This window comes from Anolis carolinensis, chromosome 3, assembly GCF_035594765.1.
Source record: "Anolis carolinensis isolate JA03-04 chromosome 3, rAnoCar3.1.pri, whole genome shotgun sequence".
Taxonomy (NCBI): Eukaryota; Metazoa; Chordata; class Lepidosauria; order Squamata; family Dactyloidae; genus Anolis; species Anolis carolinensis.
In genome coordinates, this window is record NC_085843.1 from 84,351,542 (window position 1) to 84,376,521 (window position 24,980).

General features: G+C 43.1%; 1 protein-coding gene across 1 annotated transcript; it reads right to left on the reverse strand.

Moving 5' to 3' along the window:
- Positions 1-733: 733 nt before the first annotated feature.
- LOC134297488 (uncharacterized) lies at positions 734-6,352 on the reverse strand. Its single transcript, XM_062975181.1, has 2 exons — positions 4,319-6,352; positions 734-1,107 (listed from the first exon to the last, which is right to left on the reverse strand). Exons 1-2 carry the CDS (start codon positions 5,933-5,935, stop codon positions 1,024-1,026), a joined length of 1,701 nt encoding a protein of 566 aa, XP_062831251.1. The 5' UTR covers positions 5,936-6,352; the 3' UTR covers positions 734-1,023.
- Positions 6,353-24,980: the final 18,628 nt, after the last annotated feature.

Consider the following 24,980-nt stretch of genomic DNA (forward strand, 5'->3'; position numbering starts at 1 on the left):
GAGTCTGAGGCCCGCCTGTGCCGGCATCTGTCTCTGTTTTTGTTCTGTTATGGCATTGAATGTTTGCCTTATATGTGCAATGTGATCCGCCCTGAGCCCCCTTTGGGGTGAGAAGGGCGGAATATAAATACTGTAATAAATACATAAATCAAACAATTAAATCAATAAATAATATTCTGCAGAGAAAAAAAATTCCCCACCCAAATTTACACATAATATAGTGGGTTTTATCAACCAAAAAAAGCCCAGGTTTTATTCTCCACAGGAAACATATCCACAATGTTTAGGAAAGCCAAATACCAGGAGGAATTTGTGCAAACTTTTCACTACTCTATTATTCTTCCTGACAGCATTTCTAGACTGTCAGGAAACCCATTTTGTGACATGAGGACAAATAATTATGAATATTCTTTCGATTTCTATGACAGTAAGTTTCATAGAATCATAGAATAGAATCATAGAATCGTAGAGTTGGAAGAGACCTCACGGACCATCCAGTCCAACCCCCTGCAAGAAGCAGGAAAATCTCATTCAAAGCACCCCCAACAGATGGCCATCCAGCCTCTGCTTAAAAGCCTCCAAAGAAGGAGCCTCCACCACAGTCCGGGGCAGAGAGTTCCACTGCTGAACAGTCCTCACAGTGAGGAAGTTCTTCCTGATGTTCAGGTGGAATCTCCTTTCCTGTAGTTTGTGTCCTGCTCACTTCAAAGGATCAGTCTGAACGCAGATCAGAGATGGCTGCTCTCAAATCCAATCTTTATTGAAGAACACATGACTTTGGAAAAGTCAGGAATGACCCAATGTTTACATACAACTATTTTTATAACTTTTGATGCTACGTAACACCACACGTAAATATCATCATCAAGTCCCACCCCCAATATCACATTACTACCATTTTCACACACTAAACCAATTATAATTGTTTATACTTTCGGCCCCAAGTTCCCAGGCATATTCTATCTTCTTCTGCCAGGTGCTCCTGGGATTGTTTATGTTATGACTCCCAGTTACAGGGCTGAATTACCAAAGCCCTGTAACTGGGTTCCATGACATGGTGCCCTCCTTTTCTTCGTCCTCCTCTTCGGTTCTTCTTTCATCACAAGCCTGAAACAAAACAATAATTCTATGTGTCCATTTTGTCCAAAGTACCCATATATTTTTTCAGTAAGCTACGATGGAATACAGGGTGTATTTTCCCTAAACTTTTTGGCAATGCCAACTGGAAAGTCACCTCGTTGATTACACCCTGTATTCTAAATGGTCCAATATATTTAGGGCCCAATTTTTTCGAAGGTAGCCCCAGTTTGATGTTTTGGGTACTTAGCCACACTAAATCTCCTTTCTCCAATTTATCACCTTCCACCCTCTTTCTGTCTGCGAATACTTTATACTTTTTATGTGCTTCTTTTAAGGATGCAGTCACTTGACTCCAGCATTCCATCATTTGCGCTTTCCATTTCCCTGCCTCTGTTCCCTCATTCTCTGTCCATCTTGGCAGCTGGGGCAGAGGCTGTATTTCATACCCGTAAACTACTTCAAAGGGGGTTTTATTTGTTGCTGAATGTATAGTCGAATTAAAAGCTAGTTCTGCAAAAGCCAACCACCGAGACCAGTCATTTTGTCTCATGTTAGAGTACATTCGAAGGAACTGCCCAAGTGTCTGCTGAGTACGTTCTACCGCCCCATTTGTCATGGGGTGAAAAGCAGAACTTAAACTCCTTTCTGCTCCTAGCATTTCCAGGAATTTTTCCCAAAATTTTGCTGTGAATTGTACTCCTCTGTCACTGACCACTCTACTGGGACATCCATGCAGTTTGTAAATGTGGTTTATGTACAATTCAGCTAGTTTCTCGGCTGATGGTAGTTTCGTCAGTGCTATAAAGTGGGCCTGTTTAGAAAACAGGTCCAATACTGTCCAAATATAACGATGTCCTTTGCTAACCGGTAGTTCCCCCACAAAGTCCATAGCTACACATTCCCAAGGTCTGGTAGGTTCTGCTACTGTTTGTAATAATCCCATTGGCTTCCCTCCTCTCGATTTATTTCTGGCACAATCATCACATTGAACAACATAATTTTTTATGTCCTTCCTCATCCCTGGCCACCAGCAATGTTTTGCTATTGCTTTTGTTGTTTTTGTAATTCCTGTATGACCAGCGCTCTGGTTGTTGTGAAAACGATGCAAAATCTTGATCCTTAATGTTGCTGGGATATATAGTTTCTTGTTCACAAACCAAAATCCCCCCTTCTGCTCCCCCTGTTCTGCATTGAATGCGATCCACTGGTCTCCTTCATAAGACTGTTTCAGCTCGTTTCCCCAATTATCTTTTCCGTCGAGTTCAACCATAGCAGTGTTCTCCTTTTGGGTTTGTGCTCTTGTTCTGACAGCTAAGCCCCATTGTTTGTCAGAGAATATTGTTCCCTCTTTTGCTGTGGGTATTCCTTCGTGTTGAGGCATGCGTGAAAGAGCATCTGCCAAGACATTCTGCTTCCCTTGAAAAAACTTTAATTGGAAATCGAACCTGCTGAAGTATTGTGCCCATCTAATCTGTTTGGGGGACAATTTTCGAGGGGACTTTAAATACTGGAGGTTCTTATGGTCAGACCAAATTTCAAATGGGATTCCGCTTCCTTCGAGAAAGTGTCGCCAGCATTCTAAGGCTTTTAATATGGCTAGTGCCTCTTTTTCCCATATCGGCCAACATTTTTCAGTTTCGCTGAACTTCCGGGACAAATATCCACAGGGTTTTAAGTTCCCATTTTGATCCTTTTGCAATAGTACTGCCCCATACGCACAGTCTGAGGCATCGCAATGGATTATGAAAGGGCTCCTGATATCGGGGTGTTTTAGAATGGGTCCTTCTGTGAAGCATTCTTTTAGGGTTTCAAATGCCTTTTGGCATTCTGGCGTCCAACTTAGTTTGGCGCCAGGAGCTTTTACTTTTGCTGTCTCTCCTTTCCCTTTTGTTTTTAAAAGTTCAGTAAGGGGTGCGGTTATTTGCGCGAAGCCTTTTATGAAGGATCTATAAAAGTTTGCAAACCCCAGAAACGATTGCAATTGCCTCCTTGTTTGAGGCACTCCCCATTCTTTTACATCTGATACTTTAGCTGGATCCATAGCTAACCCTTCTGGAGATATCCGATACCCCAGAAAGTCAATTTGAGTTTTATTAAATTCACATTTGGACAGTTTTGCGTACAGCTTTGCTTCTCTTAGTCTCTGCAAAACTTCCCGGACCAATTTCACGTGCTTTTCCTTATCTTCAGTCACAATCAAGATATCATCAAGAAATATGAATACCCCTCTGTACAACAATGGGTGCAGTATTTCATTTATAAGCTGCATAAAGCACCCGCCTCCATTTTTTAATCCGAAAGGTAAAATTTTATATTCAAAATGGCCGAATGCGCAGGAAAATGCAGTTTTCCAAGTATCCTCCGGTTTGATCCTTAATTTATGATATGCTTCAATTAAATCAAGTTTAGTAAATATGCTCCCTTTTTTCAATACGGTAATTAAATCCTTTACTAAGGGCATAGGGTATTTATTGTCCTTAGTAATTGCATTTAAATTTCGATAATCAATGCACAATCTTAGGGAGTTGTCTTTCTTTCTCCTGAATAACACTGGGGCCCCGAGAGGAGAATTGGATGGCTTAATGAAGCCCCGCGCCAGGTTTTTATCAATGTATTTCCTCAATTCCTCCTTCTCCTGCACAGACATGGGATACACTTTTGGTTTTGGTAAGTTTGCTCCGGGGGTTATTTCAATTTCTACTTCTATATTCCTTTTGGGAGGTAATTTACTTGCCTCTTTCTGATTGAACACATCCACAAAGTCTCTGTATTCAGGTGGCAATAGCAGTGGGTCTATTTCACCTTCTTCATCTCCCTCGTCCTCCTCTTCTGCAATCTTGCTTATCTCCCATTGCGTCTGCTGTTCTTTAAATGCTAGGCTCTTTCCTCTCCAATCTACTTCGGGATTTGCCTGTTCGAGCCATGGTATCCCTAATATTACGTGGTATGTGGCAATAGGGGCTATCACACAGGATATTCTTCCTTCCCATTTGCCTATTTTACATGGGACCTCCCGTATTTCCTTTGTAGATACTTCCCCAGTAGCAACTGATCCGTCTAGCTGCGAAAACGCAATTGGGGAGTCAAGCGCCATCTGCTGGCATTTCAACGCTCCTGCTAACTCTGGAGTTATAATATTCCTGGAACAACCACAATCCACAAATGCCTTGCAGGTGGCCCGATTCTCTAGCCCCGAGAGGCAGATTGGCACTACTATCATGCGTTTGTCCCGACTCACCAATTTTTCTGAAGATTCTGGGGCTCGCACCTCCTCCTCCGCACGCCTCCCGGTTGCTGGCTTGGGCTTTGAGGGTTTTGGCGGCTCCCCCTTCCGTGCCCAGCATTCTGCTGCTCGATGGCCCGTCTTCCCACATACAAAGCATCCCGGTTTAGGTTTGTTGTCGTCTCCTCTGGAGGGAATCCCCGGCCTCCCTCCGGGTCTTTCCTGCTTCCTCGTTTCTCCTCGACCTCTCGCCACCGGTCTTTGCTGGCCGCCGCTGCTCCTGAAGCGCTTTACTTGGGCCAGGGTGGATTCAACGCGCCCCGCTAGTTGAATCCATCCCTGGAGCGTTTCGGGGTCATCTCTGTGCGCTGCCCAGCTGAAAATCTCGGGGCGTAGTCCCTCTTTAAATAATTCCACTTTGGTCACTTCAGACCACTCTGGTACCCTTTCCGCGAGGTGGAGGAATTCCTCTGCGTACTCGGGCACCGTTTTGTCCCTCTGCTTTATTCCTCTAAGCTGGTCTCGAGCTCTCAATTGCTCTAGCCGGTCTCTGAACCGGTTTTCCAGTGCGGCGAGGAAGCGGGGCACTGACCTCAGGCATGGGTCCTGTCTGGCATGTAGTTGCACATACCAGCTGGCCGCTCCTCTCTTTAGTGTGTTGCCGATGGCCCGAACCCTGCTTGCTTCGGAGGGGAATGTGTGTGCATTGTCTTCCATGTATCCCCTGATGCTAATTAGAAAAAAGTTCAGTTCGGCTGATTCCCCTCCGTATTCTAGCTTGAGATCTTCCCTTCTTGGCATCCATTCAGCGGCCCGTTGATGCTGTCTGGGAGGCATGGGGAAGGGTTGCATCGGGTTTCCTTGGATCACGCCGCGCCCCACTCCGGTGGTCATTCTGCGCGGCTCCCGAAATCCTGCCGCCGCTGTCGGCCCTTCCCCCCATCCGCATACTGGCCTCGCTGTAGCCCCCGCATCTCGCCTTTCCCCGTCGTACTGCACATCCTCCTCCTCTTCCTGGATCTCCTGCTCCTCTCCGCCTTCGTCTGCTAATCCACTGGACCCGATCCCTGGCCCCAGTGGTCTTTCCACCCCGACGCCCATCCGGGGGGTTGGGAGCTCTGTTGGAGATGGCGGCCTCAGAGTTCCCAGAGCTCGCTGGCGCTCCACTTCGCGTGCCATTCTGTCTCTGAACTCCAGCTCCTGCCAATATTCCTCGTCTCCCTCGTCCCTTGCCGCCGCGGGACTCTGCGTTGAAGCTCGCTGTCCCCTCTGGCTCCAATCGCCTCCTTTGCTTGGCTCTCTCTCGGCGCCATATCGGATGTGCTCTTTTTGGAGATTCTCTTCCAATATTGGCACTATTCTCCCCACGGTATCCGACAGCCTGGATAAATGAGTTTCCAGGATGGATAACCGCAGGGCCACGGTCTCCGGCATGCTTCCTCCAGATCCCCAACTGGTTTCTGCCGCCGCCGGAACGCCTCTTCCCCCTCTGGGAATCCTCTGGGTCACGCCGTCCGGCTTGGGGTACCCCGTAGAGGAAGCTATGGCTTGCAATGTCTCTTCTGCCAACGGCAGAGCTCCCAGCGGAGGCCCCTTTGCTCCGTCATGGCTTTGATCTCCTTCCCTGCTCATTATCACTTCACTGCAAATTTGCAGGAGGGTGAGAACTGGAATTCCTGACTTAATTGTCCTGCTCACTTCAAAGGATCAGTCTGAACGCAGATCAGAGATGGCTGCTCTCAAATCCAATCTTTATTGAAGAACACATGACTTTGGAAAAGTCAGGAATGACCCAATGTTTACATACAACTATTTTTATAACTTTTGATGCTACGTAACACCACACGTAAATATCATCATCAAGTCCCACCCCCAATATCACATTACTACCATTTTCACACACTAAACCAATTATAATTGTTTATACTTTCGGCCCCAAGTTCCCAGGCATATTCTATCTTCTTCTGCCAGGTGCTCCTGGGATTGTTTATGTTATGACTCCCAGTTACAGGGCTGAATTACCAAAGCCCTGTAACTGGGTTCCATGACAGTTTGAAGCCATTGTTCCGCATCCTAGTCTGCAGAGCAGCAGAAAACAAGCTTGCTCCCTCCTCCCTATGACTTCCCCTCACATATTTGTACATGGCTATCATGTCTCCTCTCAGCCTTCTCTTCTGCAGGCTAAACATGCCCAGGTCTTTAAGCCGCTCCTCATAGGGCTTGTTCTCCAGACCCTTAATCGTTTTAGTTGCTCTCCTCTGGATGCTTTCCAGCTTGTCAACATCTCCCTTCAATTGCAGTGCCCAGAACTGGACACAGTATTCCAGGTGTGGTCTGTCCAAGGCAGAATAGAGGGGGAGCATGACTTCCCTGGATCTAGACACTATACCTGTATTGATGCAGGCCAAAATCCCATTGGCTTTTTTTTGCCACCACATCACATTGTAGGCTCATTTTTAACTTGTTGTCCACGAGGACTTCAAGGTCTTTTTCGCACATACTACTGCCGAGCCAGGCACCCCGCATTCTGTATCTTTGCATTCCATTTTTTCTGCCAAAGTGAAGTATCTTGCATTTGTCCCTGTTGAACTTCATTTTGTTAGTTTCGGCCCATCTCTCTAATCTGTGAAGATCGTTTTGAATTCTGCCCCCTCCTTCTGGAGTATTAGCTATCCCTCCCAGTTTGGTGTCGTCTGCAAACTTCTAACCCTTTGTCTAAGTCGTTAATAAAGATGTTGAACATAACCAGGTCCAGGACGGAACTCTGCGGCACTCCACTCGTGACTTCTTTCCAAGATGAAGACAACGCATTGGTGAGTACCCTTTGGGTTCGTTCACTTAACCAATTACAGATCCACCTAACCGTAGTTTTGCCTAGCCCACATTTGACTAGCTTGTTTGCTAGAAGATTGTGGGGGACCTTGTTTTTTTAATTTTTTTATTTGTTTATTAATTTATCAATCCAAATGTACAAGCGCACATTTTCCTCATTCTACAATATCTCAAACACATCACGTTGCATACAATCCAACAACAACAAAAAAAGTGGGGGACCTTGTTGAAGGCCTTACTGAAGTCCAGATAGGCTACATCCATGGCATTCCCCACATCTACCCAGCTTGTAACTCTACCGAAAAAAGAGATCAGATTAGTCTGGCATGATTTGTTTTTGGTGAATCCGTGTTGACGATTAGCAATTACCGCATTTGTTTCTAAGTGTTTGCAGACCACTTCCTCAACGATCTTTTCAAGAATCTTGCCTGCTATCGACATGAGGCTAACCGGACAGTAATTGTTTGGGTTGTCCTTTTTCCCCTTCTTTAAGATAGGGACCACATTCACCCTCCTCCAATCTGCTGGGACTTCTCCTGTTCTCCAAGAACTCTCAAAAATAATTTCCAGTGGTTCCGAAATAACTTCCGCTAGTTCCTTCAATACTCTTGAGTGTAGTTGATCTGGCCCTGGAGACTTAAATTCATTTAAAGCTGCCAGGTATTCCTGGACGACTTATTTCCCTATTTGGGGTTTGATTTCCCCCAATCCTTCATCCACTCCATGTTGCGGAGATTGAGGCTGGCTTTCTTTTTGTAAGAAGACTGAGGCAAAGAAGACATTAAATAATTCTGCCTTTTCCCTTTCCCCTGTCAGAATTTCCCCATCTTCTCCTCGCAGAGGCTCTATCACCTCCTTGTTCTTCCTTTTCCTACCGACATAGGCAAAGAAGCCCTTTTAATTGTTTTTAATGTCTCTGGCAAGCCTGAGCTCGTTTTGTGCTTTAGCCTTGTGAACCTTTTCCCTACAGGAGTTGGCTATTCGTTTGAATTCTTCTTTGGTGATTTCTCCCTTTTTCCACTTCTTGTGCATGTCTTTTTTTTTTTTTTAGTCTTAGACCAGTTAGAAGTTCTTTGGACATCCATTCTGGTTTCTTTGCAGTTGTCTTATTTTTATTATTTGTTGGCACTGTTTGAATTTGCGCCTTGAGTATTTCACTTTTGAAAAACTCCCATCCATCCCTGACGCCCTTGTCTTTTAATATTGGCATCCATTGCCGCTAAGTATTTCCTTCATTTTTTGGAAGTCAGCTCTCCTAAAGTCCAGAATGCGGTTTAACTTGTCTTAGTTTCAGCCTTCCTTTGTATCGCAAACTGCAGGAGCACATGGTCGCTTTCCCCTAAGAATCTGACAACTTCAACTGCATTGATGTAGTCCTCCACATTTGTTAGGATGAGATCAAGAGTAGCCGATCCCCTTGTTGCCTCTTCTACATTCTGGACCATAAAATTATCTGCAAGGCAACAAGGAATTTGTTGGACTTTGTACTCTTGGCCGAGTTTGTTTTCCAGGAGATATCAGGATAGTTGAAATTGCCCATGACTACTATATCTCTTCTTTGTGCCTGTTTGGTCAGCTGCTGACAGAAGGCTTCATCAAGTTCTTCATTCATTGGATATTCCCCAATCTTGGGAAACTGCAAATATAATGTTAATACACAAAGAGAATACAGACCCGACAGAAATTAAAAATTATCGGCCCATTTCCCTCCTAAATCATGATTATAAGATCTTTGCAATAATCATGGCAGAAAGACTTAAAAATTTTATGGTAAATTGGATATCGGAAGAACAAGCGGGCTTTTTGCCTAATAGACAAATTAGAGATAATATTCGAACTGTAATTAATGCCATAGAATACTATGAGAAACATAATGAAAAGCAATTGGCCCTATTATTTATTGACGCGGAAAAGGCCTTTGATAAAATTAATTGGGATTACCTAAAATTAATGATGAAAGAATTAGACATTGGCTTTAAATTCAAAAATGCTATAGATGCAATATATAAGAATCAGACGGCAACGTTAATAATTAACGGTCAAAATAATAGAAAGGCCATTCATATTGGAAGAGGTACACGGCAAGGGTGTCCCTTGTCACCACTGCTGTTTATTCTGATAATGGAAACATTGGTGAGAATAATAAATGAAGACCAAAATCTCGAGGGGTTAAGAATTAGGAAACAAAACTATAAACTAAGAGTTTATGCAGATTACGTGGTTTGCATTATTGAAAACCCGATTAAGAATATAAATCTTTGGATAGATAGAATAGAAGAATTTGGCAAATTGGCAGGTTTCAAATTAAACAAACAAAAAACAAAGATCTTGACTAAAAACATAAATGGGGAAAAAAAGGAGCTGTTACAGATGAAATCCGGAATAAAAATTGAGAGTAAGGTAAAATATCTAGGGGTGACACTGGCATCCAGTAATGCAAAATTACTGAAAAACAATTATGAACAACTTTGGATAAAGATAAAAAAAAGATCTAGATAAATGGAAGTATGAAAATTTGTCAATACTAGGACGGATAGCTATAATAAAAATGACTGTTTTGCCTCAACTTCTTTTTTCTTTTTCAGACAATCCCAATAATTAGGAATAATTATCTTTTTAAAAAGTGGAACGGTGATATAATAAAATTTATTTGGAAGAATAAAAAACCAAGAATTAACATTAAAATTTTAATGGATGAAAAAAAAGAGGGGGACTAGGTCTCCCAGACCTTAATTCATATTATGAAGCATGTAGTCTGGTGTGGGTAAAAGATTGGGCCACTTTAAAAAATACCAAATTATTAATTCTTGAGGGACATGATTTGCGTTCTGGATGGCATGATTATCTATGGTATAGTAAAAGGAAGACAGAGAAAATTTTTGGCAACCACTACATTCAGGTCTCGCTAATTAGAGTTTGGGAAAAATATAAAAAAAGACTCTATAGAAAAACCCCGCTCTGGGTCTCCCCAATAGAAGCAAAACATAAAAGGGAATTAGGAATAGAAAATTGGCTCAGATACCAACAAATTCTTAAAAAATTGGACAATGAAGAACTAATGATAAAAACGTATGAGGAGCTTAAGCAGGAACACCAAAAGATTACATGGTTTCAATACTTTCAAATAGTACAATGTTATAAGGAAGACGCAAAAACAGGCTTCACTGTGAAATCCGGCCCGTGGGAAGTAATTATGCAAAAAGACAAAAAAATTATCAGGATACTATATCAGCTATTGTTGCAATGGTCAACAGAAGAAGAGCAGATCAAAAATTGTCAAATAAAGTGGGCAAAGGATATTGGACAAAACATAAACATAAATCAATGGGAAGAAATTTGGAACAAAAAACTAAAATTTACCACATCAATAGAGATTCGGGAAAATTGGTACAAGATGTTTTTTAGATGGTACTACACACCAGCTAAACTAGCTAAATTTAATAAAAATAGTTCCAATAAATGTTGGAAATGCAATAAAGAAATAGGTACCTTCTTCCACCAGTGGTGGAAATGTAAAAAAGTTAAAGAATATTGGAACAACATACATAAAGCAACACAAATTTTTTTAAAAGTAAACTTCCCTATGATACCAGGAATGTATCTGTTAGGCATTACAAATGTGAAATTGAATAAAAACCAGGATAAAATGTTCTTCCTTATAGGGACAGCCGCAAGACTTATTTTAGCTAAAGTCTGGAAGCAAAAAAATATACCTACTATCGAAGACTGGATTATAAAATTGTTTGATCTAATACAAATGGACAGTTTAATGCAGAAACTAAATGACATCAAGGACAAAACAGATTGGTCTGGTTTCAACGCTTTTATCCGAAACGGAGGAAATACTCTCATAATAGACTTATCTGACGTATGAAATTACTAGAATCGAAAGAAGAAAAACTGGGAAACACAAAGGACAATGACAAACCCACGAAAAGTATTTCCCCACGAGGACAATGGGAAGTCATTTTATATATATACCTTTTTTTTTCTTTTTTTTCTTCTCGCCCATTTTTTTTCCTCTTTTTTCTTTTGTTTTGTTTTTCATCTTGTTTTTTCTCCAGCACTTTTCCCTCACTATCCTATATTTATTATGTTTTCCTAGCTTTCTCTGTAACCTCACTTATAACATAATAAAAATTATTTTAAAAAAAAAAGTTCTTCATTCTGGTTCGGAGGTCTGTAGTAGACACCCACGACGAGATCTTATTGAGTCCCGGTTCCCTTGATTCTTATCCAGATGCTTTCAAGCTGGTTTCCTGGATTGCCGTCTTCTGCAACGTTTCATCTGAATTCAATTGCCCATGTGAATAACTGACTTGATTGCCTCAGTTGCTTAGGTCCTACTTCACGCTAGGTAGAAAGTGATGCCCACTCAGAGACCACATCTTGAGTGCTGCTCTTCTGCAAAGATTGTAGCGGTCAGGGATAAATACAGACTATTACATAACAGTTGGCTGCACTTGTGCAGACAGGAGCAAATGGAAAACCTTATGCAGTTATACTGGGAGCATTCAATAGGGACATAGCCAGATGATTCTCTAGTCCTCCTTCAACTGGTCTCCACTGGCCATGGAAGGGCCATGTTTGTCCAAGCAAGTGTCCAAAGAGACAGGTTAACATAAAGGAAGCAACTGCAGCTAAATCAAGCCACTCCAGGCAATGCACAAGTAATCCAGGAAGTTTATGGAAGAAGGATGAAAGTACAAGGTCTTGCGTAGATCAAATTCATTACACAAACCAGTCGTCCAGAACCAAACATGAAGGGGGTCTGACAAGGAGACATTAAATCTAACTAGTCCAGAGATCAATAACCCCAAGAAATATGCTAGGCATTGTCAGTAGGTGAGACTGAATGGTTGCATTGAACAAGCTACTGAAAGATTTATAGATGGTAAGTGCTTGATTACTCACCATTTCCTATTTAACATGTTGACTCCTACAATGTATTCCATCTTACATCACTCCTATTATCTTTTTCTTCATACTTCACTTGGACAGGTAGAGGGTGGGGTACTCATCAACATTTTAAAAAATCCTACGGAGAAGAGAGTCCCCCTCACCTGTTTCTGCCACCAGCTTCTCAAATTTGGATAAGGAGCTACCTTTTGAAACCAGAAACCACTCACAATCCAACTCCTCTGGATCAAATTCCTCTGATTGCAGAAGGTGAGTTCTGACAATGTTGGAGGGGTCACATGCAACAAGTGAGTGCTGCAGTGGGAAAGGCAAAGACCCAGCAGAGATTTGAGCCAAAATGTATGCCCCAACTTTCCTGTTAAATAGGATGTTTTTGTCTGACAAGCATTTAGAAATCTGCCTTACTTTGCTGCTAGTTACCTAGTGTGAATAATATTTGCCATGAAATATTGAACTTGCTTTTTTATTTATTAGGATTTTCTAGAGGAATGTAAAAAACTATCTGTTCTTACATTGCTTCATTTCTTTTGTTGTAATTTATTGGCAGATAAATCCTTTGTCCCATTACAGTAGAAACAAAGGCCATTGCTACAGTGGTGGAATGGCTATCAGAATCTATAGCCAATCAACTCAGAAGGGGAGGAGGAAATTTTTAGCACAGAAAATTGCAGAACACAATAAAAGTCATGCTTTAAATATCCATGAGAAGAACACTTCACCATGCAAATGAAGGACTGTGCAGGCTATGACAATTGCATATTAGAGGTGTGCGCAAACATTTTTCCTTCGTTTCCTTTGTGTTGTCGTTTTGTTTCAGTCATTCATTTACACAAAATGAATGGTGACATTTTCGTAAGAAATGAGGAAATGACATGAAATGAAAGCCAAAGCTATTGTGCTTGCTTTCGTTTTCCTTTTGTACTGACAGAGGGCTGTTGCTTTCCCACTTCAGCTGATAATTTGCATTGCCCGACTTACCGGGCAAGGGCCGTTGCAGCTCATCATAGCACTGCAGGGGGCTTCTTCTTCCCAGAAGCCTTCTGTGTGGTGGGAAATTCTCCCACCGCCTGGTCTCCTGGTCAATCAGCGGCAGGATGGCCCAGGTGGCCCCATTTAAGGCCGCCCAAAGGGCCACAGCAGGCATCGAGCCTGCTTTTCATTGTTGGTACAACAGTGGCAAGAAGAGCAGTAGCAGCGGACCCAAGCGGCAGCAGACTCAAGCAGCCTTTAAAATATAAATAAATAAATAATAACCCTTGCTCTTTCTCTTGAGGCCTATTCTGGGCCTCCGGCCCAGGCCTCTACCCTCTCCCGGCAGGAGGGCTACACCCAGCCCTTGTTAGGGCTCTTGCCCCTGAGGCCTGCTTTGGCAGCCTCCGGCTTGGGGCCTCGCTTCCCCAGGCCTTCTATCGCCCTGCTTTCCTTTGGCTTGGGCCGAAATGGCCTCCATGTGTGGCAATTTTCACCCCTCTAGCCCAAAAACTGAGCAGGGGGGGGGTGAGCCTCAGAAGCCCTCCCATTGCAGCCAATGGACCAAAAATTGTCATTTTTTTTCATTAGCCAGACGAAAATTTGTGTTGTATAGGTGGCCCATTTTCGTTAGTGGGACTCAAATATGAAAATGAGATGACACAAATGAAACTACATAAAACGAACAGCAATTCCACATGAATGCACAACTCTACTGCATATCAACCACACATGAGCAGAACCAACACCTTCAAAACCATTACCTTGACTTGGGTCAGGCTAGCAGAAAGACCATAGTCTTCCTGGACTCTGGAATATCTTGTGAAGGCTTCCTCTCTAAGTTTTATCACCACTCTGAAGTGAACATTTGGTGAGGACAGAAGAGATATTTTTAGGTGATTGTGTCCAGGCTGTGGCACTCCCTCCTTTCAAGGGAACCCAGGAAATAATTTACAGGGAAGAAAGCAAAAAACAACAGAAATAGCCATTTCTTTTGACAAAAAATTATACCTTTGAGGAAGTTCATTTGATTTAAATGATACAGTTCCTAACAATCCACTTCTTTTATGCCGTATGACAATCTTGAAAGCAATGCACGTAACCTCATCCCAGTTGTTTAAGACTAGAAACATACATTTTGCAATAAGTGGGACCACCTCTTCTGGGAAGAAAACCCTCTCTTTTCCTTATTATTCTGTAAAGGAAAACAAGCAAAGATGAATGAAAAAAGTATATTCCAATAACAAAGAGAGGAACCCTGTGCTTCCAAGGAAAAATCAAGGTGTGAGGAAAAGAACTGTTTCTTAATGTGAATATAATGGTTATACCCCAGTTTTATCATGACACTCCCCTCCCACACCAACATGTACAAGCTACATAAGTACTCACAGAACAGGATAAAAGTACATGGCTTGGAAATAACATAAAAGAAAACCATGTTTGCCATAATACCAACATTCAGTCAGGCATGGCAAGGAAAGGCTTATTTATTCAACCCACCATGGCTCCAAAGGTGATGTACAATTAACAACAGGATTTTGTCCCTTTATTGAAAGAAAGCTAGGATAAAAATGAAGTAAACAACAACAATAATTAAAACAGTATATGCTTTATTAGAAACAGTTAAAAGCTAAAATTCCTCTTTTAATATAATTCAATAACTTCAAATGATTAAAAGCATTCAGGCAAATCTCCAGAGCAGCCCATCTCCAAGTTTAAGGCTTGAACACTAAATGAAATATCACAGTCTCTCCTCCCAACCTGACTTTTCTTGAGAGTTCCACTATCAGGATGCTGCTACAGAGAAAGTCCTATTGTGTGTACTCACCAGCCTAGTCTCACTGGGGAGTGAGACATGCAGCCATTTCACCTAGAATATGATGTCCAATTCTGGACACCACGGTTCAAGAAGGATATCAGCAAGCTGGGACATTCCAGAGAAGGCAACAAAAACGACCAAAGATTTGGAAACCAAGCCTTATAAAGAACTAGCGAGGGAACTGGGTATGTTTATTTTGTAGAAAGAAAGACTGAAAGGTTACACAAGGCCACATCTTTAAATATATGAATGGATTTCATGTAAAAGATGGAGCAAGGTTGTTTTCTACTGCTTCAGAGACTAGACTGAAATACAGTGGTTTCAAATTACAAGAAAAGAAATTCTACCTCAATATTAGGGGGAAAGTTTTTACCATGGGAACTGTTTGGCAGTAGGATGGACTGCCTTGGGATGCTGTGGATCTTTAAGGAAAGCTTTAGTAATGCTTTCCTGCATAACAGGACTTCCCATGAAAATCTTAAATTTAAAGCAAACTCATGTGGGAGGAGGCCATTTGTAGTTGAAAAAAGCTAGCAGCTTAAGGAATGGTGTGGATCTGTCACCTAGCACACTGTGCTACTTTGACAGCCAGAAGAAACATAGACCGGGTTTGAAGGCAATAACAGAGGTTTCATGTCATTTCAGGCCTGAAAGGATGTCTCCACTCAAAAGGAATCGAACATAACCAGACAGTACAATGCAAGACATTTTATCCAGTTTGACAGCCATTCAAAAGACCCGCTCTTTCCACTGACTGGCTCAGGAACGGGTGAGCTACGATCCCAGCTTTTATTGGCTGGGGACTCCCATTGATGTCAGAGGTGGATGGAGCTTTCCCCATGGCGGGAAAAATAGGTATCTCTTATTTGTCTTTTTGAAGTGGAAGCTGTTCAAAGCCCCTCCCAGGCAGGGATCAATCATATGGCTTGAGGTGATGAAAATGAGTCTGTGATGAGATTATGTAAGTCCACAAAAGAAGTCTGCTTCAGAGACAAAGACAAGGCTTAGGTATAGACAACCGAATAGAATCTACAAATCCCATTGAGCTACAGCTCATATCTGATATTTCTGAAACACCTGGATATTTTCCAGAACCTGATCTTAACTGAATCTTTAAAGAGGATCTTTCTGTGTTTGCTTTGATTTCCTGAGGGGATTCTGTCACAGACAGAACGCCAGCAAGTAAAACAAAACTCAGTTTATTGAAGTTACAGAACTAAAAACGCCCGTAAGGAACAAAGAACAGGGCAAACACTTGACTTCAGTGTGCTAAATAACCAAAAAGCAGCTCAGTTTGAGCTTAAACAGTTCAAAGGGAAAAAACCGGGTTAAACAGGAGTATAATCCGGATTAAATCAAAGAGCTTACTTCAGCTTGGCAAACAATGCAAACAAAAGAGAATCAACAGGAGTTGGAATGTAAACAAAAGACTGGTGGCAGATTCCTCTCTGCTACTCAGGAACAGCAGGGGAGTAAACCGGGCTTGTTTACTCCTTCCTGCAGCGAACGAGAGCGTGGTTGTAGTCAAGATTCAGGTTTAGGGTAACGGCAGTCAGCAGGGTCCCAATCCGGTCCAGAAGATCAAAAGCCAAGCGTAGTCGTCAGGGAATCCAAAGGTCACACCGATAGCCAGCAGAAGGGTTAATCCGGAATCGCAGTCAGTCAGTCCAGCGTCAATCCAGTGAAAGTAGATATTGCCCGTCAAAAAGACGACGGAGGTCCAAGGTATCCAGTAATGAAACACACCCGTCTTCAGGAAATTCCCCAGCAAGAGCCCAAGCGTCCGTCCAGATTACCTTGCCCAACGCAATTAGACATTGGTCCCAAACCCCATTTTATCACAGTTCAAGCTCATCATCGCTGTCAGCTGCCATCCCAATTCCAGACGCCCCAACATCATCATCCTCATCAGAGCTTAAGCACCTTCGACTACGCCCCACAGCATCCTCAGCTGTGGATCCCGCTCCATCCCTCCAACCAGTCCATGGGTCTGATCCTGCAACCCGCCAATCACCTCCCATGCCTCCACTGCCTGCCTCCCCAACACCCAAATCCTCCCTCACACGAGTCCACTCCATATCATCCTCCTCCGAGCTGGCCATCTCCTCCTCCAAACCCTGAGAAAAACCCTCAAATGAGTCCTCATCTGTCAGCTCTGCAAACAAATCCCGGAGCCGTTTCCTTTCACGCTCCTCGAGAGTGTCTGACACTCGAGGAGTCTTACGACCCCTTCTTTCATTACCGGAGCCCGAAGGCTCAACCATAACACTATCCCCCCCTCACAAAGGCCTCATCCTCCGAAGGTGGAGTCACAGCAGAGACCTCCGCGGCCACAGTAGCTCGTTGCCCAGAAGTGTCCAATTTTAACAAAGAACGATGGAATACAGGATGGACCTTAAGAGAGGACGGCAAACGTAATCTAAACGCCACAGAAGAGATCTTCTTAACAATAGGGAATGGCCCCAAATACCGTGGTGCAAACTTTCCCCCAGAATGTTTGATATACTTAGAGGATAACCAAACCAAATCCCCCTCTTCTAACTCCTCCCCTGCCTGCCGATGTCTATCTGCTTGAGTTTTCTGAGCTGCCTTGGCTTCTAACAACAACTTACGAGCGATATCATGTAAGGCAGCCATTTCAGATGAGCGATATACAGGGTCAGAGGAGACCACATTGGTCGACGGTGCCACTCCCCCCCGCGGATGGAAACCATAAGTCAACTCAAATGGCGTGTGTCGACTGGACGTATGCGTAGCGTTATTATAAGCAAACTCGGCTACCGACAACCACTTCACCCAATCACCAGGTTGTTCTAGGCAAAAGCAGAGCAAATACTGCTCCAACAGCCCATTAACTCTCTCAGATTGTCCATCCGTTTGCGGATGAAAAGCAGAGGACACATTCAACTTGGTTCCTAAACACTCATGGAAATGCTTCCAAAAACGAGATACGAACTGAGGAGCCCTATCAGATACAATAATCTCAGGAGCCCCATGCAAACGGAAAATATGCTTAGTAAAAAGTAAAGCCAACGTAGGAGCCGCCGGAACCGTTGAACATGGTATAAAATGAGCCATTTTAGAAAACAAATCCACTACCACTCAGATACACGTGTAACCCCCAGACCTAGGTAAATCAGAAATGAAATCCATAGAAATAATCTGCCAGGGCCTTTCAGGAACAGGCAGGGAAGACAGTAATCCCCTAGGGCGCCCGACAGGCGTCTTGCTCTGTTGACATACTGCACAACTATCACAGTAACGAAGAATGTCCTGTCGCATTTTAGGCCACCAATAATTCCTGGTAATAAGTTGTACAGTCTTAAACCTGCCAAAATGCCCAGCCATCGGCTCATCATGATGTGCCCTAATTACTTCCAACCGGAGTGAACCCGCCGGTACATAAACTTGCCCATTACGCACCAAAACCCCCTCTTGGTCCTGTAGATGTGGTAGCACAGTACGAGTCCCTACCGAAAGCAATATGAGTTGTTCTTGAGTCCAGTTATCATTCTTTTGAGCCTCTAGAATCTGAGTGTGTAGCCCAGACTCATTCTCTACCACACACAGAGAAGCAGTTGGTAATATTGTCTGACGCACTGTTTGCTCGCAGGTTTTAAACTCGGGCTTACGAGACAAAGCATCCGCCCTTAAATTAACCTTCCCCTCCACAAACTGAACCTTAAAGTTGAACCTAGAGAAAAACAAGGCCCATCGAATCTGACGTTGATTCAATTTCTTGGCAGTCTGTAAATGTTCTAAATTCTTGTGGTCAGATCTGACCACAATTTGATGACGTGCGCCTTCTAACCAGTGCCGCCACACCTCAAACGCCACCTTTATTGCCAACAATTCCTTTTCCCAGATGGTATAATTTTGTTCAAAAGGTGTTAGTTGTCTGGAATAGAATCCACAGGGACGCAAGGTCCCTGAGAAATCCCTTTGAGATAACACAGCTCCCAACGCATAGCTAGAAGCATCTGCTTCTACTATGAATGGTTTATCAATGTCTGGATGTATTAGTATATTATCATCTTGAAAACTAGATTTCAACTGTTCAAACGCATCTTGAGCCTCCCTTCCCTACACAAACGGTTGCTTCTTGCGTAATAGCTGTGTTAAAGGTACAGTAAGCTTAGCAAAGTTTGGGATAAATTCACGATAGTAATTAGCAAAACCCAAAAAACGCTGTACATCTTTTTTAGACTTAAGTTCCTGCCAGGAGTTGACAGCGTCAACTTTGTGCGGGTCCATTTTTAGTTCTTTTCCGGAAACTACATGTCCCAAGAATTCCACCTCTGACACATGAAACACACATTTGGAGACCTTAGCAAAGAGCCCATTTTCCCGTAAACGTTGCAACACCTGCCTCACATGTTGCTGATGTTCCTTCACATCTTTTGAAAAAATTAATATATCATCCAAATAAACCACCAAAAACTGATCAATCAAATCTCTAAACACATCATTTATGAACCTTTGGAAGACGGCGGGCGCATTACACAGTCCGAAAGGCATCACACGAAATTCGTGACATCCGAAGCACGTATTGAATGCCGTCTTCCATTCGTCACCTTCCCGTATCCTAATCAAATTGTATGCCCCCCGTAGATCAAGTTTAGAAAAGATCTTAGCCCCTTGAACCCTTGAGAGAAGTTCCGAAATCAAAGGTAGCGGATACCTATCACGAATGGTATGCTTATTAAGAACCCGATAATCACATACTAGCCTAAGCTCCCCTGTCTTTTTAGCCACAAAAAACACAGGTGCAGCAGTTGGAGAGCTCGATGGACGGATAAACCCTTGGCTAGATTTTCATCAAGGAATTCTCTCAAGGCTTGTCTCTCAGGTACCGTTAGAGCATACAACCTTCCTGCTGGTAATTTAGCGCCTTCCACCAGTCTAATTGCACAATCATATGATCTATGAGGCGGTAATTTATCTGCTTCCTTCTTACAGAAAACATCTTGAAATTCCCTGTATTCAATAGGCACACCCTCCATATCAAGCTGGGAATAAGTTAAAATAAAACATCCCTGCCTTTTAAAATCTATAGTACGCTTCACCCAATCCACTTGAGGATTCACCAACGTTAACCAATCCATACCCAGAATTACATTGTATCTTGGTAACCGTGTGATGTCCCATACAAATTCTCCAGTTATCCCTTGCACCTCCCATGTTATCCCTGAGGTTTCACGATTAACCACCCCAGATTCCAGTAATCTCCCATCCGCTCCTTCCACCCATATATCACACGCTTTGCGTTTTGTAGGGAGCCTATATTTTCTAGCAAACCCAACATCCACATACGAGACCGTAGCCCGAGTCCAGCAGTGCCAGAGTTGAAACAAGTTCCTTTCCCCCAACAGACAGAGAAATGGGTACAAAAACATGTTTCTTTCCCTCTAGTGACTGCCTTGTAAGCCCTAGTGCGTTGGACTCACATCGCACTAGGGCTGGCCTTTTCCCGAAAACTGAGAAGGCTTGATGTTACAGTTCCTAGCAAAGTGCCCAGCAGTCCCACAATACAGGCATAATCCTAATTGCCTTCTACGATCTTTTTCCGCCATCGACAACTTTCTAAACACCCCAAGCTCCATAGGCTCCTCCCCCTTAGCCACAGGTGCCCTAGGTACAGATACAGGTGGCGCATACATAGCCCGAGATTGTTTACGAGATTCAAACCGGGCGTCCAAACGCAAAACCTTAGCCACTAAAGCGTCCCAATTATCTGCTGGCTCTAACCGCGCCAGTTCATCTTGAAGATGGTCACTTAAACCAGCTATAAACAAAAGCATAAATGCGTTCTCCCCCCAGTCCAGTTGATGGCGAAGAGAATTAAACTTATTCAAATAGTCCAAAACAGACCCTTTTCCCTGTTTTAACCGGTAAAGAGCCCAGCTAGCATTTTCCTTACGGAGGGGATCCCCAAAAGTGTCCGATAATAATCTTTTGAAATTAACCAAATTGTCCTTGACTGGGTCATTACCCAAAATTAAATTAGTTGCCCACTGTCCCGCTGAACCGGTCAATAAACCCAAAATAAATGCCACCTTGCTGGTGTCCGTAGGAAAAGCTTGTGGGCTAATCTGAGAAAAGTAAAGTTCAATTTGAGCCAAAAAAGTAGGCAACTTGTCCCGGGACCCATCAAAACGTTCAGGAGTCATTACATGTCCCTTAGCTGGCTGTGCTGCTTGTGCAGCATTAAAAGCAGCCTGCAGCTGATCCAAACGAGCCTTGAGTTCCTCCATCGTCTTCTTGACGTTGGTACCTCACTGAAAAACTGTTTTTTAAGGCGTTGGGCAATCTGTCACAGACAGAACGCCAGCAAGTAAAACAAAACTCAGTTTATTGAAGTTACAAAACTAAAAACGCCCGTAAGGAACAAAGAACAGGGCAAACACTTGACTTCAGTGTGCTAAATAACCAAAAAGCAGCTCAGTTTGAGCTTAAACAGTTCAAAGGGAAAAAACCGGGTTAAACAGGAGTATAATCCGGATTAAATCAAAGAGCTTACTTCAGCTTGGCAAACAATGCAAACAAAAGAGAATCAACAGGAGTTGGAATGTAAACAAAAGACTGGTGGCAGATTCCTCTCTGCTACTCAGGAACAGCAGGGGAGTAAACCAGGCTTGTTTACTCCTTCCTGCAGCGAACGAGAGCATGGTTGTAGTCAAGATTCAGGTTTAGGGTAACGGCAGTCAGCAGGGTCCCAATCCGGTCCAGAAGATCAAAAGCCAAGCGTGGTCGTCAAGGAATCCAAAGGTCACACCGATAGCCAGCAGAAGGGTTAATCCAGAATCGCAGTCAGTCAGTCCAGCGTCAATCCAGTGAAAGTAGATATTGCCCATCAAAAAGACGACAGAGGTCCAAGGTATCCAGTAATGAAACACACCCATCTTCAGGAAATTCCCCAGCAAGAGCCCAAGCGTCCGTCCAGATTACCTTGCCCAACGCAATTAGACATTGGTCCCAAACCCCATTTTATCACAGTTCAAGCTCATCATCGCTGTCAGCTGCCATCCCAATTCCAGACGCCCCAACATCATCATCCTCATCAGAGCTTAAGCACCTTCGACTACGCCCCACAGCATCCCCAGCTGTGGATCTCGCTCCATCCCTCCAACCAGTCCATGGGTCTGATCCTGCAACCCGCCAATCACCTCCCATGCTTTCAGTGCCTGTGTCCCCAACACCCAAATCCTCCCTCACACGAGTCCATTCCATATCATCCTCCTCCGAGCTGGCCATCTCTTCCTCCAAACCCTGAGAAAAACCCTCAAATGAGTCCTCATCTGTCGGCTCTGCAAACAAATCCCGGAGCCGTTTCCTTTCACGCTTCTCGAGAGTATCTGACTCTCGAGGAGTCTTACGACCCCTTCTTTCATTACCGGAGCCCGAAGGCTCAACCATAACAGATTCCCTCTCAGCTATACAACAGACCAGCTTCCGAGATGTACAACCCCCAACAGTTTCACAAGTGCATACATTATATAGTTTTAAGTTCTTCTGAATGTCCTGGAATATATCTGTGGCTGCTCTCTACTATCACCCTAATTTCTATGACATTTCTATGATTTTTCCCCCTTGTTCCTTTATTATCAATAAATCATAAACATGAATCCAGAGAAAGGGGGAGAATCAAATTTGTTTTAGGGCAAAATCTCTACAGGAGAGGGGTGTAGGGTTATCCTATTGTTTGAGGAACATTTCCCTTACACCTCTCCAGGGCTCCAGGGATGAGTTTCTGGGCTTCAAACAATTTCAGACATGAGCCGTTGCGCTAAATTGAAACTTTGATTCTCGGCAGCTGCAGAAGTTATATTCACTCAAAATAATATATTGAATAGAAATATTTTTTAATTTATACTTTAGGGAGGGGGGTCAATTTTTTTCAACAATACATCTTTGAGATATCCTAACCCCAAGCCATTTGGCACTTCGTAGACCAAGACTTGAATTGACGTTGAAAGCTAGAGCAGCAACCTAGCCATTGTATTCTATACTATTTATAGTTTACAAACTCTTGTCAATGGCAGCCTCACACAACTCTTACTGGAAGATGATTAAGGCATAAACCACCATAACCAACTCATCCCACTCTAGAAGAGCACAGCTGACAGACTAACAAGATGGACAAAGGCACTTCTGGCTCTAGGAGCAGCCACATGGCCTTCCACGAGCAGAGTTGGCTCCAAGAGCACTCCCAGGCTACACATTATTTCATCAATTTCTGTCAATCTATCTATCTACCAACTCTAAGCAAAGCTGTCTTCTCAGACAGTGACATAATTAAATAGCTATGGTTGTCCTAGCAATGGATGTAAACATGCACAAAAAAGGGAGGGAGATGTTGACAAGCTGGAAAGCGTCCAGAGGAGGGCGACTAAAATGATTAAGGGTCTGGAGAACAAGCCCTATGAGGAGCGGCTTAAAGAGCTGGGCATGTTTAGCCTGCAGAAGAGAAGGCTGAGAGGAGACATGATAGCCATGTACAAATATGTGAAGGGAAGTCATAGGGAAGAGGGAGCAAGCTTGTTTTCTGCTGCCCTGCAGACTAGGACACGGAACAATGGCTTCAAACTACAGGAAAGGAGATTCCACCTGAACATCAGGAAGAACTTCCTCACTGTGAGAGCTGTTCGACAGTGGAACTCTCTCCCCGGGGCTGTGGTGGAGGCTCCTTCCTTGGAGGCTTTTAAGCAGAGGCTGGATGGCCATCTGTCGGGGGTGCTTTGAATGCAATTTCCTGCTTCTTAGCAGGGGGTTGGACTAGATGGCCCATGTGGTCTCTTCCAACTCTACTATTCTATGATTCTATGATTCTATGATTCTATGAAAACTCAGAAATACTAAATTGCCATTTGAGTGCCAGAGGAAAATACGAGGTCTCCATTGTTTCTCTCCACAAAAGATGCAAAATGTATACCATCCACCATATTTTCCATGACACACAATTAGAAATCGCCTTCTTATTCAGAAACAGCTCTACAGCTGTGCAATTTTCTCAATTTTATAAAAAAAATAATTATCGATTACTATTGAGGCTCGATTACTGTAACGCCCTCTACATTGGCCTTCCTCTGTCAGTGATCCGGAAACTGAAGCTGGTGCAAAATGCGGCGGCTCATCTTCTCGCCGGAGTGCCGGCGAGGTGGCGTATCACCCCAATTCTAAAACAGCTGCACTGGCTACCAATTGAGTACCGGATTACTTTCAAGATACTGGTACTAACCTTTAAGGCCTTACATGGTTTGGGGCCGGCATACCTGAGGGCCCGCTTATCCCCCTACCAACCCCAGAGATTACTTCGGTCCGAAGACCAAAATTTGCTTGAAGTCCCTAACATACGGACTTATCATTTGTCTTCTACTAGGCAAAGAGCCTTCTCGATTATAGCCCCTCATTTATGGAATGCCTTGCCAGTTGAAACTCGAACTATCCGAGACCTACTTGCCTTTCGGAAAGCCTGCAAAACCTTGCTCTTCCGACAAGCTTTCGATGGGTGAAAAACTCAGGGCTATGTCTGTTTTTATTGTTGTTTTTATTGTTTTTATTGTTTTTATTGTTATTTTAAAGCTAAGTGTATTGTTTTAATCTGTTTCTGTAAACCGCTCCGAGCCAAACTGGGAGTAGCGGTATAGAAGTCTAATAAATAAATAAATAAATAAATAAATAAAAATCACTCTGAACTAGAGTAAACTGACTGGATCAATGAAGCTTGTTAAGTCAACACGTTATCCAAGAGGGTCTACTATAATTGGGGCTAACACTTTGTTATGCAGGAATGATGGGAATTTTTGTCCAACAATACCTGAAGCACAGCATGATTCCCATATTTGATTTAAATTTAGGTTTATCTGTCCTTGGTTTACTTGACTGTAAGTTTAGAAAAAGCAACCTTAAACACAGCATAAGATGTTATGGCCCAAAAGGCAAAGATGAGAAAACCCAAGTGCATATTCATAAAAATGAGAAAACCCAAGTGCATATTCATAAAAATGGAAAATCCAAATGCATATTCATTTGCAAGTCTTTGAAGTCACACAATCAACAGTAACTAAGCAATTTAATTCTTTTTTAAAATATAAAAAACAGACATGTCAATAGTCGTCATGGACTATGACTCATTTA